The sequence below is a fragment of the Thunnus maccoyii genome, chromosome 18 (genome assembly GCF_910596095.1).
Source record: "Thunnus maccoyii chromosome 18, fThuMac1.1, whole genome shotgun sequence".
NCBI classification, from domain to species: Eukaryota; Metazoa; Chordata; class Actinopteri; order Scombriformes; family Scombridae; genus Thunnus; species Thunnus maccoyii.
Window position 1 is genome coordinate 500,964 of NC_056550.1, and position 20,069 is coordinate 521,032.

Sequence of the window (20,069 nt, forward strand, 5' to 3'; positions counted from 1 at the left end):
CAAAATCGAAAGGTTATGAGACAAGAGCTTACCGTTATCATAACAAATTGCCACACTGTACTTGCCACCATCCTGAACAGAGGCATAAAATTCCCATAAGGTGTCATTAAGCATAACCGCAGAGTATGTCTCCAAATCAGTGTTCTTTTGTTTTTGGGAGAGAAAGCCTCTCAGTATATTAGCTGCCCATTTGTTGCCTTTTTTGTATTAATCTCATCCCTCTCTTCTTCTTTCATTTTAAGCTCTTCAGGTGTCAGTTCTTTATGCCATTTTTCACTTGGTTTCTTTTTTTCTTCTCCATTTCTTTTTTTCTTCTGTGTTGCATTCTTCAAAACTTCATAAGGAGTAAGGTTTGACAGCTGTGCTCTTTAATGTTACTATTGTTACAGGTTGGGTAGCGGATGAATATAGAACAGTGATAAAATTTGAGCTGAACTACGTGTGCGATACATGGTTTTAACACACACCTGCCAGCCAATCAGAAAAGAGTATTCACCCAGACCATGGTATAATTACATTATATCTCAGGGCACTATTCAAATAGAGCAGGTCTAGACTGTACTCTTTAATTTACAGAGACAACTATTCCCCCATGAGCAAGCCTGGCTGGCCCTAAGTGTAAGCTTTATCAAAAAGGAAAATTGAAGCCTACTCTTAAACATAGAGAGGGTGTCTGCCCCCCTGACCAAATCTGGAAGATGGCTTCACAGGAGAGGAGCCTGATAGCTGAAGGCTCTGCCTCCCATTCTACTTTTGGAGACTGTAGGAACCACAAGTTCATTCTGGGAGCGCAGTGTTCCAGTGGGATAATATGGTACTATGAGCTCTTCAAGATATGATGGTGTCTGACTATTAGGGGCTTTGTAAGTGAGGAGAAGGATTTTAAATTCAATTCTGGATTTTACAGGAAGTCAATGCAGTGAAGCTAAAATAAGAGAAATATGATCTCTTTTTCTAGATTTTGTCAGTACATGTACAGCTGCATTCTGGACCAGCTGGAGACTCTCTAGGGATTTGTTAGGGCAGTCTGATAAGTAATTGCAATAATCCAGCCTAGAACTAGGACTAATTTTTCTGCATCTTTTTGAGACAGGATATGCCCGATTTTCACAATATTATGTAAGTGAAAAAAGGCAGTCCTTGAAATTAGTTTTATGTGAGAGTTAAAGGACATATCCTGATCAAAGATAACTCCCACATTCCTTGCGGTGGAGCTGGAGGCCAGGGCAAAGCCATCTAGAGTAGCTATGTGATTGGATAATGTGTTTCTAAGGTGTTTAGGGCCAAGCACAATAACTTCAGTTTTGTTTGAGTTTAGTAGCAGACAATTGCAGGTCATCCAGGTCTTTATGTCCTAAGGCATGCTTGGAGTTTAGTTAACTAATTGGTTTTATCTGGCTTCACTGACAAATATAATTGAGTATCATCTGCATAGCAATGAAGAGTGTTTCCGAATAATATTACCTAAAGAAAGCATATGTAAGGTGAATAGTATTGGTCTAAGCACAGAACGTTATGGAACTCCGTGTCTAACTTTTGCATGCATGGAGGATTCATCATAAACATGTACAAACTGAAATCGATCTAATAAATAGGATTTAAACCAGCTTAATGCAGTTCTTTTAATGCCAATTACATGTTCCAGTCTCTGTAATAGGATGTGATGGTCAATTTTGTCAAATGTGGCACTAAGATCTAACAAGACAAGTACAGAGAGAAATCCTTTGTCCGATACAGTTAGGAGATCATTTGTGACTTTCACCAGTGGTGTCTCTGTGCTATGATATGCTCTAAATCCTGACTGAAAGTCCTCAAATAAACTATTCTTATGTAGAAAGTCACATAACTGATTAGAGACTGCTTTCTCAAGAATCTTAGAGAGAAATGGAAGATTAGATATAGGTCTATAATTGGCTAAAATGCCTAAATCAAGAGGAGGCTTCTTAAGAAGAGGTTAAATTACAGCTACTTTAAAAGGACAGTGTTACATAGCCTGTTACTAAAGACAGATTGATCATATCTAATAAAGAAGTGCTAACTAAGGGTAAGACTTCTTTAAGCAGCCTAGTTGGGATGGGATCTAAGAGACAGGATAATGGTTTAGATGAAGAACTTGTTGAAGTTAATTCAGGAAGGTCAATTGGAGAAAAACAGTCTAAATATATATCAGGTTTTATAGCTATCTCTAAGGTTCCTGTGTTTGTGGATAAATCGGAGCCTGTTGGGGGCAGGAGGTGATGAATTTTGTCTCTAATAGTTAGGATTTTATCATTAAAGAAGCTCATGAAGTTGTTACTACTGAGAGCTATAGGAATACATGGATCAATAGATTTATGACTCTTTGTCAGCCTGGCCAAAGTGCTGAAAAGGAACCTAGGGCTGTTTTTGTTCTCCTCTATTAATGCTGAGTAATAGGCGGCTCTGGCATTACAGAGGGCCTTCCTATGTGTTTTAAGACTATCTTGCCAGACTAAGCGCGATTCTTCCACTTTGGTGGAACGCCAAATCCTTTCAAATTTTTGCGATGTTTGCTTTAATTTGCAGGTTTGGGAGTTATATCATGGAGGTTTCTGTTTTATGTCCTTCCTTTTTAAAGGGGTGATGGAGTCAAGTGTTATTTGCAGTGAGCCTGCAGCACTATCAGCATTATCAATTTGGGAGGGACTAAAGTTAGCATAAGAGTCCTCTGTAGTATTGATACAAGGCACTGAATTCATAGCTAGCTAGCTTAGCTACAGCACTATCAGATAGACATCTAGTGAAGACATTTTTGTCTAATGGTGTGTAATCCTGTAATAGGACAAAGTCGAGGGTGTGGGTAAGACAGTGAGTGGGTTAATTTGCACTATGAGAGAAGACAATTGAGTCTAATAATGAGATAAACGCAGTGCTAAGATTATTGTTATCGACATCCACGTGAATATTAAAGTCACCTGCTATAATTACTCTGTACTAAGGACTAAGTTTGATAAAAACTCTGAGAATTCAGATAATAAGAAATAAGAGTATGGGCTAGGAGGACGGTACACTATAACAAATAGAACTGGCTGTAAAGTTTTCTAGGTTGGGTGAGAGAGACTAAGAACAAGGCTTTCAAATGAGTTATAATTGAATTAAATTAAATTAAATCCATGCCCCATTATCAAATATTGAAGTAAATAATACTGAAAAATTAAGATAATAAAAAGCTTGTGGTGTTTCTTTTATTTCAACGTGTGCATTTTTGTCAGTAAATACCATTTTTAACACTTAACCTTACACAGTAGCAGGGTCTAACATCCATAATAAACTTGAAGATGTTCTGCACTGGTGTAGGTTGAGAGCACACTCTCTGCTGTTACTGCTGTTTCTTTCCATAAACCCAAAAATTGCCTGAGGATGAGCCGCAAGTTATACAAATGTCAATGTTGTGAAGCATATATAGCTTTACAGAGCTCACTTATCTAACTAGCTAGAAGCCACAGCTGGTGAAAGGTCAAAGTGTCTCATCTTCCCTGCCAAGAGCTCTTTACAGGCCCCTCCGCCTAGTGGGGATTTACCCTATCGCTCAGAGCAACATGAAGGGTGTGTGTGTTTATATGACTGCACATGACGTATAACATAACCTCACTCAAGTACAGTACACCAGCTGGTTGAGCTGCGTGAAATGACATCTCATAAGAACAAATAAAGACCAATCGTTAATAAAAGCTGGGTAAAAAGCATTGAGAGGGTGAGATGGTGTGTACATTCCACATGCCAACTACTCTGCTGATGAGTTTCTCTTTTTAACAAAAACTTTCCTCTTCTTTTTTTCAGTGATATGTGATGATAGGGTTACAGTAAACAAGTCTCAACAATTCCTGTACAGATGTTTCACATTAAAAGCCACAAAATCTGAAAAATTTGGTCACACACTCCAGGATTCCATACAGGATTCCATAATGTTAATTGAAATTAACATTTCAACAGACAAGGCTGGGGTCAAGCCCAGCTGATAAAGCCAGCTGGTCTGGTGAAGTGGTGGTATAATCATCAGCAGAATCTTAGAGTGTGTGACCTTTTTTTAATTTGGTTATATGTGTTGTATCTTACAAGCAGTGTGGCATTATCAGCATAATGGATGCAACTGAGCAATCAGCTGGCACTCCTGGTACTAATTAGTTCTTGTCTCCTGATACCTCTTAACAGCTCAACAACAGAATTAATGTTGTTTTATTAGCTTGTTACCTTGAGGAATTGAACTGATGACATGTTTCAGAAATCAGAAAATGATACATTAGATTGCAAACCACAGCTGTAAAACCTGGTTACTGTAAATACAATAGATGTTTATCTGCTTTGTATCTGTAACTGGGATTTGTAGTAGTTCTAATAATGCTTCATCAAATTTGGTTTTATTTTTACTCATACAGCAGTGGAGTCTGTGAGACCCCAAATAATGTGGAAGTAAAGCCAAATACAGCAAAGCACAAGGGTTTACATAAAAAAAAAATACTGTTACAATGCTTCTGTCCTATATAACTGTACTAAAAAGTTTTTTAAAGTTTTGTAGCTGTCGTATTGAGTTTGAGTTAACAATAAATTAAAACAGGATCAGATCAGAGAATAAGAAGATGTCTTAAGATATAAAAACATGGGACATGTTGTCACAACGTATGGGTTGACACATAACTTTTTAGAGACCATTTAAATTATATAAAATATCCAGGTCTGATTGCTAATCCACCTTGATACCTCAACAACAGACTGGACTGGAAAGAGTCTGTCTACAAGAAGGAACAGAGCAGACTTACGTCCTTTAATGTGTGCAGTAAGATGTTACAAATCTTCTACCAGTCTGTTGTGGCAAGAGCAATAGGCAGGGACACTAACAAAATGAACAAATTGATCAGTAAGGCTGGCTGTTCGCTGGGGACACTGGAGCTGGTTGTGGAGAGGAGAATGCTGCACAAACTGTTAAAAATCATGGAGAACATCTCGCATCCCCTCAATCATCTGCTGGTCAAACAGCAAAGCACTTTCAGCAAGAGACTTCTTTAATTCTGCTCTGACAAAGAATGCTACAGAAAGTTGTTGGGACGGGCAGTAGTGCGTTTGGTTATTAGCAATAATTCATGATTATCATAGATAATTATGAATTATGAAAATAAGATATTGTTAACCTTAATCAATGATTCAGGCACCAACTGTTGGATCTGTGAGGAACACAGTTGATTATTTGCAATAATTATCAATTATCAAAGATAATTAACTAATTATGACAATAGAATTATTAATATGAATTAACAAATACGGGGCACCACCCAGAAACCGGGACCAATAACCAAACAAGGTAGTCTCATAAATGGGAGTTCACCTAGAATGTTAATATCTGAGAGATATCAACATTCAAGGATGAACAAAGAAGGGTGAATTCGAGCTCTGACTCCTTCACTTTTCACAATATTACACACAATAATGACAGAAGAACTTCTATTTAAAGATATAACAGTGTTTATTAAACTTAGCAAAATTAACAAAGTTAACAAATGCTTCATTCAATAAACAGCTATTCTAAAATCTAATCCTACCAAACAAAACACAACAGCTATGTGCAGGGTTGGACACATGCAGGGGAATGCATGTGTGTGTGTGTGCGTGCGTGCGTGTGTGTGTGTGTGTGTGCGTGTGTGTGACAAGATGGCGACGGGGCCTGATGTGATGACGTCACCGGTCGCGACGCGGACGTGACTATGGGAGGAAGTCACGTCGCGCGAGAACCGGATGGCAGAAATGTGGCGGTGTCTTGGTTAGACAGAAGCAAGACGGCGCCGCCTGGTGGACGGCGTCTTGCACTCACCCACTTCTGTGTAAAACACACGTGTCTGATGGCGGATAAGGAAAGACAAAGCGAAGCTTTGTCCGACGTTATCCGACCATCAGATGTGCAAAAGCTGTCGGCGCGTGTATGTGTGTGTGCGCGCGCGTGTGTATGTGTTAGTCAGAAGAGAGAGGGAAGAAGGAAAGAAAGCGATCGTGGGAGGAAGAGAAGCGGCTTTGTCCACAGACAGTGTGCGTACGGACGGCAGTCTGTAACGCCCGTTGTCTGGTTTCTGATTGACAAAGCAACTTACTTTCTCCCTCATGATGGCACAAACACAGCGGTAGTCCCGAGTGGGACAAACACAAAACAGTCTTGCGTGGTGAACACAACTAAACAGGCAGCAAACTTAAAATACTCCTAAGAGTAAACAGAGAAATGGACGCGGCGGTCCGTTTACAACACAACAAACAATAGCAAAAGCTAAGAGCTAAATGCTAAGCAACAGCAACTGATGCTGATAAGAACACACAATTAACACTGCCTCTGCCCAGACTTATGCCTCTTACTTCGGTTGCTTCAGATAGCGAGCTGGGTTTGTGTGTAATTCGTCATTATGTCCGGCTCCGTCCTGGGCTCGGATGCAGACGGTGGCCGTTCTCGCACGGTCGGCGAAAAGCACGGCAGCTGGCTCTCGGCGGCGTGGCGGAGAGAACAGCAGAGTCAACTCGGTGAAGAAGCGTTACTTCCTTCGAGGAAATTTGAGGACGCTGGTTGCAGAAGCGGTCTCTCTCGGATCCAGGAATGTGTTTGGGTGAACACGGGCGAAGTCTCGTCTCGTCCGGCAAGGGGAGTCTTCGATGAGGGGAAAACACGTGCGTGGGGTACCCCCTTTTGTCAGCTGACTCCAAGAGGAACAGCAGTTACTCCTAGCTCAGTGACATGGGAAAGGCGTGTGCTTCAGGGCGCTCCGCTGTACAGGAGCGTCTCCGCCAATGAGACTGTATGTTGACTGCTCCCTGCTGAGGTGTGAAAATCGCAAAGCATCCTTGGAAATGGAGTTTGCAATGGACTCCCATTGTCTAAGCAGCATTTTTGGCGCTATTCCTTTGTCTTGGGGGAAACAAAGGAACAAGCACCTCGTGGTCAGGCCTCACAGGTTACATGTAGGCCCTCTCTGTGTGACCTCGTGGTTTGAGGCCCAACAAAGTCATCCACCACCTATCAGATCTATCTATCTATTTAAATGTATTTTTTCTTGACACATCAATCAGTATTACATTTACTAGTAAAATAATTACCTTTAATAGTAAAATAATCAATAGTAAATTACTTTTAAGAGTAAAATAGTAAGACAAGGAGGGATGGAGGGAATGATTCAGGGGGGGACTGTAAGAAGAGGGAAAGAAAATCAATAAATAATGTAAAGACAGAAGGAGGGAAGGAGCAAAACACACACACATACACACACAGTGCGACTCTAGTATTTCAATGAGGGAGCTAATTAGGAGTCTATTAAAACCATAAACACTGAGAAACTGTTCTGCTTCTTCTTACAGATAGTGTGTGTGTGTGTGAGTCTGAATATCATATCTCTTGTCTTGATCATCTAGTATTAAATTCCTTTTTTTCATAGGCTAATTAAATGTTCAGTGAAAGGAGCAACAAGATGGTGACTATTACATACTGGAGCTAAATCTTAAAAGACTCATTTTATCAGTGTTGGTCAGGCTCCAACAACTTGACCCAGCAAAGTAAAAATAGCTGTCCTCTATCAACATACAGTACATCTACTTCATCTTAAGTTTTCTTTGACCTCTGTAGAATATAAAAATCATTTTCACTTTAAAGCTGCAATAATCAATATTATCTGTATGAACAATCCTCTACATGACTGTGTGTAAGATACAGTACAGACATTATTAGGGCAGAGGGGTGTAGGGTCAGAAAAGGGGGACGGTTATTTACTTTTTACTTTTCCCAAAGAAACTATTAGGTTTTTCTCAGTTGCTTTGGCTCAGTTCTTGAATGACAGTTGAAGTACTCAAAACAATATGTGAAATTCTTCACAACACTTTGTTACTTGTGCCATACAGAAGCATTTCTCAACAGAGCATTCCTCATTCTTTGTTACCATTTACAAATGTTTTAGAAAATTTAAGCAAATGAGATCTTAGATCAACCAATGGCACGTGCTGTCTAGTTAGTTTACAGGTGTAAGTCATAAGTTTGGGTATTGTAAAATGGAACATAGTGGCACATTTAGCAGCTAAAGTGCCTGATATTTCCCTCAGGAGTTGGAGATGCGCAAATAGGCAACTGTTTGCTAACAAATTAAAATATGTTGTATTTTCCGCCTGTTTCATGCTGCTAACTGCCCCAAAAAACATGAAACTTTAAAATGTCATGTCTTTGCAAAAAAAAAAAAAAGGTCATGCCACGGTGCTCCCTCTGGCTGTGAAAAGATCTGACATCCAACCCCAGCTGTGGTCTCCCTTACATTCATACAATGTGTGTTTGTGTGTGTGTGTGTGCAAGTGCAGAAAACAGAAGAGTGACATTTAGGATCACTCCACCATGTTCAGAGCAGTTTCTTATTTCCTTCACTCAATCACAATATACAATATATGACTAGTATTACACTTGTGATAGCCTCTGTGTGTATGTGTGTGTGTGTGTGTGTGTATATATCTGTGTGTCTGTGTGCATGTGTGTTTGCATGGTAAGTTTAAATGTGTCTTCAATCTCCCCAGCACAGTGGACATACCTTAACCTCCATACCTTAATAACATTATCAATCCACATTAAATCAATGCACTCTCAATTACATCACATTTTTTGTAGATGGGAGACAGCAGCAGCTAACTTGAACAGCACAAACATGGCAGAAAATTAAATGTAGAGTTTCTGCATTGTGTGCCTCCTTGGTGATTAAATTAACATTGACCACCTATCTTGTCTGATGGCTATGCTGGTTAATCAATAAAGACAGACTGCGGGAAGCTAGCTAATCATTAGCAATGATGATGGCTGCAGCCCTTTTGATGACTAATTATATAATATCAACCTTCACCAAGAAAAAAGATTAAGATTTTTTATTTCTCCTGATTTGGGATTACCCAATGATGAGAGAGTTACAACAGCTGGAGGAGCCCACCTGTGACTGCTACAGTAGCTCCATCCTGAGGAGGGAGCTGGTGCTTAGAATTGATAGGCTAATGTACAAAAACTCAGCTAGCAAAAGGAGGGTTAATCTGAGTGGGTAGGAACAGAACTCCTGTCTGAAATATTCTGTCACTTAAAATAAACCTTTTTTACTTTTTGCTCCCTGTCTGTTTTTTACTCTCTAGATATGTAACTACTTTCTTTGTTGTTGTTGCTATCATTTTTCAGTTTTCTGAGTTTACCACAGTATCTGTGCATCTTCTGTCTGCATTTGGCTCCTATACATTATCAACGTGCTGAATGTTATTTTACACTTTTAACATAAAGCTATAATATGTAATTATTCCACATATAATGTCTAAAAACAACTAGACCTATGTTATATATTTTGTTGAGTTGTGTACTTACATTATCCCAAATGTTTCCAACATTTTTTAAACCCAGAGAAATCTGTAATTTTAATCAAGGTAACGGACCGTTTCATTGGTCGCCTGTCAATGGCGTCAGACCCCTCTACCAAAGAGTATAGTGCACAAGATGCATGCCTTGGCGTTGTGTTTGTCCGCTACAATTGCGTCTATCAAAGAGTGACTTTCACACATACAAGATAATACATTGATGTTGTGGTTGTTCAACAGAAAAGGTTATAAATTGACTTTTATTCAGTTTTAAGTCACATTTTTATGATAAATGTTGGTCGTTTTTAACTATATCTTTTAGCCGGATGAAGGATTTTAGTCATTGAACGTCTTGTTAAACAATGAAGACAACAACTCCCATGATCCCTTGCTACTTCACACCGTCATCACACTCGGTCTTTTGTTATTGTTTTGATTGAGAGACCCCTAGCGGCTGAAATTACATATTGTGTGTTTAAAGAAAAAATCTGATTGTTGTTGTATGTATTATGTTTAAATAACCAGAAGTTTGCAGTTCACAAAATATTTGAATGAACAAAATTATGTCATATATCATGAAGCAATCAATAAAGTACACCTGCCAATGCAATATGGCAATTATTAACACGGTTTGAATGTATAATTGACCAGCCACAAACTTTAACAAGACAAACATGAGACTGCATTTGATCCCTGCAAAAGCAAATGTACCACTGACTGACTTCTTTGAGGATTTTGAGAAGAACTAATTCCTTAACATGCTTTGCATGTAATTAAAGCTTTAATCCTCCAAAAAAGGATTCACTAGAATATTGTATGCAATCCTGTCTGCAAACCTAATGATTCCTGTGTTTCTCTGCAGGTCAGAGTTCAGTGAAGGCAGTGATATCAGTGGACGGAAATGATGTCCATGCAAAGTAAGTACTCTGTCACCATAGCAGGCAGGTCTAATTTTATATCTGTCCTATATATTTGCTACATTTAAAAAATAAATACTTTATTTCTTCACTCCCAAACTGATCCACTGTATGAAGCAGGGGGGGTTATGATTGAAATGAAATTCCTATCCCCATGAAGTGGCCTGGGGGATTGTTAACTACATATAGGACAATGCACGGTCAATTCTCACATGGCTTTGAGAAACTACACAGTGTTTAAGAAAAAGGAAACAAGATGGGATTGTGTTCATGAGGGTGCACAGGTCAGGCAGTGAGCAATTTTGAACATGCATGATGTAGGGGCAGCCAAAGGCATGGAGGGACTGGAAATTGAGAGGAGATTTAGAAAAAACAGTTCATAGGCTAGTTCTTCAGGAGATAGCTACCTCTAATGAAAGACCAGATCTTCTATTGTGGACAGAAACACAGTATGTTGTGTATTGTATGGAACTTGCAGCACCATGGGAGGATGCAATAGAAATGGCCTATGAGAGGAAGCTTCTTAATTATGTTCGATGTCACGCAGACATTACATGGTGTCAGAAGGGACATGCAACTCACTAACTGATCGGTATGTCGAAGTTTAATCTGCGAGAGACCAGCCCAGGAGAAAGGCCAGAGTGGAAGCAGAAATTTTTGTGCTTCAGGACAGCCACCATGCTAAACAGAGAGGATGGGGTAGTCCAGGTCTGTCGCCCATTTATGCAATGGGCAGTGCAGCTTTAAAGATATTCAGTTCTTTCTAGTGCAAAGAGGAGGAACAAAAGAAAGGCTAAAATCATTTTGAACCAATTTGACGACTATTTCATCGCATCACAGAGCTTAGTTTCTTGCAATTGGTTACATGTGTGGTTCAATATTGAATTCGCATCTTCAAAACTCATACACAAGAGCAACAATTACAAACCAAACTGTGACACATTTGCATTGTTTTTATACAAAAAGCATTCAGTGACTTTAGCCTTCAAATTTCCTGAATACTTTTCTTACTCAAACACAACACATTTTACACATTTACATCCTCACTTCAAAACTCTTCAGTTTATGTTTAAAAACTAACATACGGACAGCAATCTACCAAATCATAAACACACTGAATCCATCTATATTCAACCAAAAACAAGAAAAAATGTCAAAAATAAAGCCCACTGAAAGCTTTCCTGCTGCATTTCTATGACTCATTCCTGTAGAATACACCGTAGTATATTCTATAGAGAGCTACAAAGTCTTACAGTATTTTGTAATGAAAAGTTTGTTGTACACAATATACACATTTCCTACACTATCAAAAATTAAAAAACAACATAGGATCACAAGTGATTTGTTAATTAAAAAGATGACCGTGTGTTGCCTGTTAGAGTTTTTATCTCAGTGTGTTCTGATTGACACGAGTTGTTGTGTTGTCATTTATCCAAATAAAAACAGTGGCGGTGTGTGGCAAATATTACCAAGGAAGCCAGTCAGCTTGGTATGGAGATCATATTGCCATATCATGGCGATCATATGGAGATCATAGTTACTTGCTTTCACAAACCAGAGTGAACGAGTGCCATTACTGTGGTAATACTTCTCATTCGCGCTTATATATTTGATTTGATTTATTGATTGGGACAGTGTGCAGTTTTAAACATTAAAGATGCACTGCACTGGAGTTAGCTCGAAGCTAATTTGCATCTGTAGCCCCCCACAATCAAAACATACAACAGCACAACAACAAACATTACAAAGCAAAAAAAAAAAAAAGAAAGAAAAAACTAAAAAACTCAGAACAAAACAAAAAACAAAAAAACCCCACACAGAACACACCATACAAAATACACTACACCCACAATGTCAATTAGAAATTAATAATGTGGTCACACAGCTGATTGGTCTTTAGTACATCTTTTAGTTTGACCTTGAATGTATTGATGGAACTACAGTTCTTCATATCATCAGGTAGGGCATTCCGCTGAGTTGTGGCTTTCACAGAGAAAGCTGACTGCCCAAATGCAGTGCGAAGAAATGGTATGGTACAATCTTGTATGGAGGATATTCTGGAGGATCTAATAGAACTTACTGAGCAAGTGTACACAGAGTCACATAGTGGAGGAGGGGCCAAACCATTTAAAATTTTATAAACTAGGCACAAATTTGAGAATAATCTAAAATTGCCAAAGCTCAGTAAATTGTATTTCTCCAGTACCCCACAGTGATGGAAATGCATTGGCTTTTTGTCCAGAGTTTTTAGAGTTTGTTTGTATAAGGACTCAAGAGGTTTTATGGCTGTTTCTCCAGCCTGCCCCCAACATGTGATGCAATAAGACATATGGGAAAGAATCATAGAAGAAGAATCGAGAAATGTCAGTTGTTTAATGACAACTTTCTCAGTAACCTTTGTGAGTACCGGCAGTATACTTAATGGTCTGTAGTTACTGGCTTCAAGGCAGTCTCCAGATTTAAAGATAGGCATGACAATGGCACATTTCCAGTCATCAGGAAAGGAGCTGTGTTTAAAAGGCAAGTTAATTAAATGAGCAATAGGAGGAGTTAAAATATCTTTGTGTGATTTGACAAACATAGTATCAAATTGGAAAGCATCTCTACTTTTGGAGCTTTATAAGGAGCTGATGATTTTGTTTACTTGTAACTCATTAGTCTCTACGAGCTTGAAAACCTGACCTGTAGCATCTATAGGAACAATATCCAGTTTATTTTTTGTAATTTTTTTTCCTAACTCATATACAGACTCAAGAAAAAAATTATTAAAGACAGAAGCAACAGTAAAATGATCTTCCATTAACTTTCTCTGTACTTTGAGTTTAAAATCTCCTAAAGATTTTGGGTCCCTCCTTGTGAGATTATCGATGTTTGTCCAGATCAATTTGCTGTTGCCTTTTGCCTCATTCAAAATATTGAGATAAAAACGAGATTTAGCTTCTCTTAGCTCTTGGATAACTATGTTCATTAAACCTTTATAAATCAGCATGTCAGTGTCTCTTCTAGTTTTAATTGCCTTCCTTAGTGCAACATCTCTAGATTTCATCAGTTTCCACAAATTTTCATTAAACCATGGTAAATTGTTTTTATTTTTAGATTTTATCTGTATCCTCACATTAAATCTTTCCCTCACAGAGTTGATTCTGTGAGTAAAAGTATCACAGCCATAGTCCAGATCATCAGAGGACAGTACATCATCCCAGTTCAAGCTGTTAATTTCATCGATAAATTCTTCTTGCTTAGCTCTGGGTATGTCTTAGTTGCCGTAGTCTTAAATCTACTTGTAGTTTTCTTGCACATGGGGTTAGGTTATGATCTGATAAGCCAGTGATTAAATTATAACTTTTAGTTATTCTTTCTGGTTTGTTAGTAAATATCAGTTCAATTTGTATACTGGAGCATTTTGCAATACTAGTTGGACCTTTTACTAGTTGTTCTAGTTGGAATTTCTTTGTGATCATTTTTAGCTTTTTCCTCTCTTTATCCTCCCAGTTCACATTAAAATCACAGATAAGTAATAATTCTTTGTTGAAATTGCACTCTTTCAAGACTTCTGTGAGTTGATCATAGAAAGTGTCATCTGCAGAAGGGGCCTATAGACACCTATGATGTTAAAAGACATTTGTTGGGATAACATTATTTTTATCCCACATATTCTAACATGTTATCCGCATTATAAACCACACGTTCACATTTGATGTTGTCTCTCACATAAAAAAGCACCCCTCCTCCTCTTCCATCAGGTCTGTCTCCTCTGAAACATTGGTAGGAGTTGTTTGTTTCAACCATGTTTCAACCATGTTTCAGTCAGACAGAGAAAGTCCAGATTTGAGATTTAACACAAGATGAGTTAGCCGATTGCTCTTTGCAATAATGCTTCTGATGTTAAAATTACCTCCGAATAACCCCCGTGGTTTCAGCTTCGGGTCCCATAAGACTTTTGCATGATTGACAGTTTGGAAGGTTTTGAATAACCTCTGCCTCTTCAATGCAGGGTTTCGACACACAGTGGTGTCAGCAGCCAGTTTTGTGAGAGAGACACTGGACCTGTCAAGGTTTCCACAGCCCGGTAGCAAAAAGCTATTCATTGAGACATCATGCCTCATGTTAACAAAGTTTAGCCTGTTAAGGGAAAAGCCCGGCTCAGAAAGTTGCTGCTCATTCATCACTGGCACCAGAGGAGTCCCAGACACACTCGGGCACAAATCAGCATTGAAGTTCTGCAGCACTCCAGAGGTCAATGGTCCAGGATTTAGCTAAACATCTCCGGAGAGCAGGATCAGCATGAAGAGGAGACCTGCTATTCTCCAAAATGGGGCTGCAAATGACCGGTCCACTGGATCAGTGATTCGCTCTCTTACTGGGGTTCGTCCATGCAGCAGGACAGAGGAATAGATTGCAAAATATCCTAGTAAGTTATGATGAAGACTCACTGTAGGGGCATCAACTGGCCATGAGCCAGCATTTGTCCCAAGAATACCAACAATAGTCCAAAAAGCACTCCATGAAACACAGCCCAAGTGTTGTTGCTGATGAAACACTGCTTTGAACTTGACGCAGTTTTTGACAGGCATGCTCTGTGGTACAATAAACGGCCTCGGATGACAGTCCTATGTAGCAATCCCATTCAGGATCCCAGTGGCCAGAGGGTAGAAGCTCCTCTTAAGCCCCTCAGCATATATGCAATATAATAAAACTATATTAATATAGTTACCACTAATTCTAGTGATTCCATATTGTGGAGAAGGGGGAAGACTGCAAACCGTTCTGTGTATAGAAGGCACACCGATTTTCTGTGCAAGTCTTTGTGCTGCAACAGACATCTTTTGGCTTTGTCCATGGAGCTCTTGACATAAGCTATGTCAAGGGGCTTGAACTTGCAGGGACTCTCGAATAGGTTGTGTGTGTCATCCTGCTTAATGACATTAGCAACAAGAGTTCCATTGGATCTTTTCTCCAACACAAAAGGCATAGTTGTCATTGTTTCAGGAGAATACAGCAATCACATGTTTTGGCTGACACATAGCGGGCCATCTGGCTTGGGCACCCTATGGGCCATTTGTGCCTTTCCTTCTCTGCCAACCATTTTGTAAAAACTGAAACAAACAGATGAACAAACTTTCAGCTCATCATCTCTGCGCTTCACCCACGAACACCACACTGACCACGCCGCACTTCATTCAAACGGCACATTTTCACAATTAAATATTAAAACGCAGCACTGTTTCTAAGTGCAGTGTGCTGCCGTGTCTGCATCCAACTTTCATTTTTAGGAATCTATTTTTATATATTATTTTCTTTAAAACCTGGAGGTGATTCTTAAATGGGAAGGATGACACCTCATTCAGTGAACACGTGTGAAGTGTGCAACATCTTCATGCAAATGCTGCACACTGTGAACATTGGTCCATACAAGTCTTCACTGTTGTCCACAGAGTGCTTCAGGAGATTGGGGACGTAACCAAGATATGCCTCTCTCTTCTGAGCATCAGATTCTGGAAGGATTGACATGCCCACAGTCATTGACAGAAAGTGTTCATATAAGTTGTCCAACAAGATGTCCCGGAGAATTACTGGCCCTGTGTATAACAGTAGCTGGTAGAACTGTGTTGCTTTCCAGTGATCCACTTCATGCAAAGAATGGTGTTGCCTTGCAAACTCCATTGGCATGGCACCCTGCAGTATTATCATATGATGTGAGATTTCCTGTCTCTGTAGTGGTGCCAGCCTGCCATGAACAGGTCTACACAACAGATTAATCAGCAATCTTTTCACCACCCCAGGACAAATGAGGTGCATGTAGTCCAAGGCAAATAGCTGAACACACAGAACTCCAGCACTGTAAAGGGGTGATTGTTTTTTCTGATGGCCTGCGTAGTGCACTTAATTGAACTCCACATCTGACATGGACTCAAAAGTGTCTTTTGAGGGGTAGATGACCCTTCTCTGGACACAAATGCTAGGTGCCACACACTGCTTGCACTCTTGGAATCCATTATGTCTAATAGTGCACTTTAGGGAAGCTCTTGCAGGGGCATCACAGACAAAAGCATGAAGTGCATTGATGAACTATACCATTTCGCTGAAGAACCTTGATTTCCTAGACCAAGTCTGGACATAGTCCTGGACTGGCTTGGGCCTCTCTGCCCCACAAAATAGTGCAACCAGGAATGGTTCAGAATTTTGGGATGATTTGATAAGAGGAACACCATTGACCTTCAAAAATAATTCAATAATTCAAATTTGGGCACTGTGTAATGAGTTGCAAGATGCCCGTATCTAGGCCATAATGGATACAAAATAATCGATAGAGGTTAATGACAACAGCTGTTCTGTGTGATCATAGAGATATTCACAGAGAAGTTATCAGTTCCCGTCAGTGTGGGTCATGGTGCATCATCAGCGTATATCAGAGGAAAGCTGGTTGCCAATATAGGCCAAAATTGCAATTTCAATGATTTGATAAGAGGAACACCATCAACATTCAAAAATAATTCAATGTCTCCTCTGAAATTTGGGCATTGTGTAATGAGTTGCAAGATACCCATATCTAGGCCATAATATGAATACTATCTGTTGCGCTTGTCTACACAAGCCACTGAACATGGGGTGGAATAGGGCTGGGTATTGGTATTTGATAACGTTAAGGTATCAACCAAAATAACCCAATACCATGTAGTATCAGAACTTCTCACTTGCTCACAGCCAATCATTGCAAGCATTCTTTGATTTAATGTGATGTGTAATTGGCCCACTACCACAGCAGCTACAACCCATGCTTTGCAGGTGCAGGCATCCTGGTTACCTGTGAGGATCAGTGGGATCCTCACAGGTAACCAGGATGCCATTATGCATTCTTCTTACATAAACTGGTTAAATTTTCAGGTCATTTCTGTTAAGATCTAAACTCCCGCATTGCTGACAGACATCCATCAAATCTCTATTTTATGATTATTAAGTTGTCTGACAAAATAATCAATAGAGGTTAATGACAACAGCTGTTCTGTGTGATCATAGAGAAATTCACAGAGAAGTTATCAGTTCCCATCAGCGCATATCAGAGGAAAGCTGGTTCTCTGCTGTAAGAGAGAAGGTATGAGCTCTGGATAAAGTGAAGTCACTTCTCAAACCTTCCCCCAGACCTTCCTTACAGGCAACACTTAACATTTCCAAGACAACAGACAGACTCTTTGTCTCTGATGGTGCTGATGCGCACACAAAGTGAGCTTGTGACCAGAGTATCACCAGTTCAATCCACCAGACCGGAAGGTTAAATCTGGGTGGGGAAAGTGAAGAAGCAGTGCTTGCCCCTCCCTCATTACCATCACCAAAGTGCCCTTAACTCCATCTGCTCCAGTGGAGCTGCTCAGTGGATGGCAGATCAGACTGTGGTTGTAATGGGCAGCTTCCAGGTATGAATGTGTAGCTGTGAATGTGATAAGGGCGTTCCTGAAAAATAGAGCTTTGCTCTCAGTGAAATTCCCCTGAATAAATAAAGGTTAAAAAAACAAACAAAAAAAAACATGAAGTTTCTCCATGAATAAACAATGTTTAATACATCCCTGACTTTTGCATCAGATTTTTGGGACGCTGAGGTTTTCCTTGCTGTAATTGTTCCTCCTAAACTGAGCGCCCCTACTGATATTATATTGTAATACATGCTATGTTTCTGCACAAGTGTGTTTTATTCGCAACAAAGCTATGCCATTCTTGTGGCAGAGTAGGACACTTTCAAGTGCTACCACTGTAGTACAAGTAGTAGCAGTAGCAGTAGTAGTATGATACTAGTAGTAGTGATAGCAGTTGAAGCAGTAATGGTATTAGTAGCAGTGGTAGTAGTAAATGGTAAATGGACTGTACTTGTACAGCGCCTTTCTAGTCTTCCGACCACTCGGAGCGCTTTTTACACTACGAATCACATTCACCCATTCACACACATTCACACACATTCATACACTGATGGCTGTGCAGTAGTATTTGGGATTAAGTGTCTTGCCCAAGGACACATCAGCATGTGGACTGGAGGAGCCGGGAATCGAACCGCCGATCTTCCGATTAGTGGACAACCCGCTCTACCTCCTGAGCCACAGCTGCAGTGCTAGCAGTTGTAATAGTAATGCTATTAGTATTACCAGTAGAGGTCTTCACTGATCCACCCAAAACCTAGGATCCGAGACCCAACACAAGACCTGTATGGGTTCAGATCCTCGTTTTATATGGTCAGTCAGGTCCGGGTCCGGGTCGGGTCGGGTCTCATTCTATTGCCACAGGTCCCGGGTCTGTTTAACATCATGTGTAATACCCTAGTGGATCTGAGATCAGACAGTGCTGATCAATATGGAAGTGCTGTGTGTTTGTGCAGTGCAGTGCAACAGCAAGCAAACTGCACAGTGCATCTGTGGTATAGGTGGTACCAGATGACCTGTAGCAAGTGCCCCTGCTCAGGTGGTGAAGATCAGACTCATCTCGCAGAGCAAAGACGATAGCAAATTAGCAATGCTAATGATAGCAGCTATGCCAACGAATGAGCATTTATTATAGTTATTACAGTCGATGCAACAAAACTGCAAAGCTGATTCTAAATGAATCGCGTTTGTCATCTGTCACCATGACAGTAAGTGGACTTTTAAACTGAAATAACAAGTGGATTAGCCATGCCATTTCAATCAGCAAGAGAGGAGTAAACAGAAAACCTAGATGTATTTTACATACTTTCTTGGCAAGGAGGATGGATTATATGCATCAAGGCCAGGCACAGGGGAGAAGGCTACTAATGTTACATTAAGTAAGACACAAAGTTTTGTTTTGACAACTTGTATATTTAACTTGTAAATTTATTTTAACTTGTTAATAGCAATAGGCTGTGAAATTGGTGCCGATTGGGTCTGTGTCTGTGTCTGTGTCTTTGGGTCCAGCATTTCTCAGTTTTACATTTCTCAGTCTCAGCTATCAAATAATAGACGGGTCTGGTTGGGTTCTGGGTAGTACATCTTTCTGGGCTCTGGCATGAATTTTTGGACCCCTGAAGACTTCTAATTACTTTTACCTAATGTCAGCCATGTGGTTTTCCCTACAGTGAGTGAGGCGGACAGTGTGGTGAAGGTGGCGGAGTGGCAGCAGACCTACTATGCCTCAGACTCTGGCATCCAATCAGGAGCCACCACAGTGCGGGATGATGAGAGCAGCACTGAGTACAGCAGCAGTAAGAAGTACACTGGCAGTACTACAACTAGTACTACCACTGCTCCTGCTACTGCCACTGCTGGGGGAGGAGGAGACACAGTGGCCGGTGGACTGGAGAGCCCCACAGGTGAGACTTTCCACAGTGCTCTCACTGAGTGATAAAATTATGTTTTTTTTTGGTTATTTTCTAACCCTTATTTAACCAGGAAGTCTCTTGAGATATATAGTATTATCTCTTTTACAAGGGAGACCTGGCCAAACTGGCAGTGTACAATAGGTGTAAAACAGTCATTTACATCAATCACATCCAACTATGGTGACTATGATGAACTAACCAAATATGAGAGAGATAGATGTGACCATTTAAAACTATTACATTCCTCATGAAACATTTTTAATGTGATGCTTGAATGCCTGATATGAAGGCAATGTTTCCAGATGAAGTTTATCTATCCATCCATTACACCAAGCCCAGGATAATGCATAATATTTACCAAGTTTTAACATTGTTTATAATTTGTATTTTAGTCATTTGTTTACCCATCGATCTGTCCAACACAGGAATATCCCAGATACGACTGAATGAATTTTGATTAAACTTTAAAATTTGATCCATCAATAATA

The 20,069-nt window shown here is 39.9% G+C and overlaps 1 protein-coding gene and 1 pseudogene across 1 annotated transcript in view; one reads left to right on the forward strand and one right to left on the reverse strand.

Moving 5' to 3' along the window:
• The window catches only part of LOC121883460, an 81,807-nt pseudogene extending 78,703 nt beyond the window's left edge, over positions 1-3,104 (reverse strand).
• Positions 3,105-10,249: 7,145 nt separating this feature from the next.
• Positions 10,250-20,069, forward strand: part of LOC121884991 (junction plakoglobin-like) — a 114,426-nt gene continuing 104,606 nt past the window's right edge. The window contains exons 1-2 of the mRNA XM_042394144.1: positions 10,250-10,262; positions 19,339-19,512. Coding sequence (XP_042250078.1) covers positions 10,250-10,262; positions 19,339-19,512 — 187 coding nt within the window. The remainder of the gene's footprint in view (positions 10,263-19,338; positions 19,513-20,069) is intronic.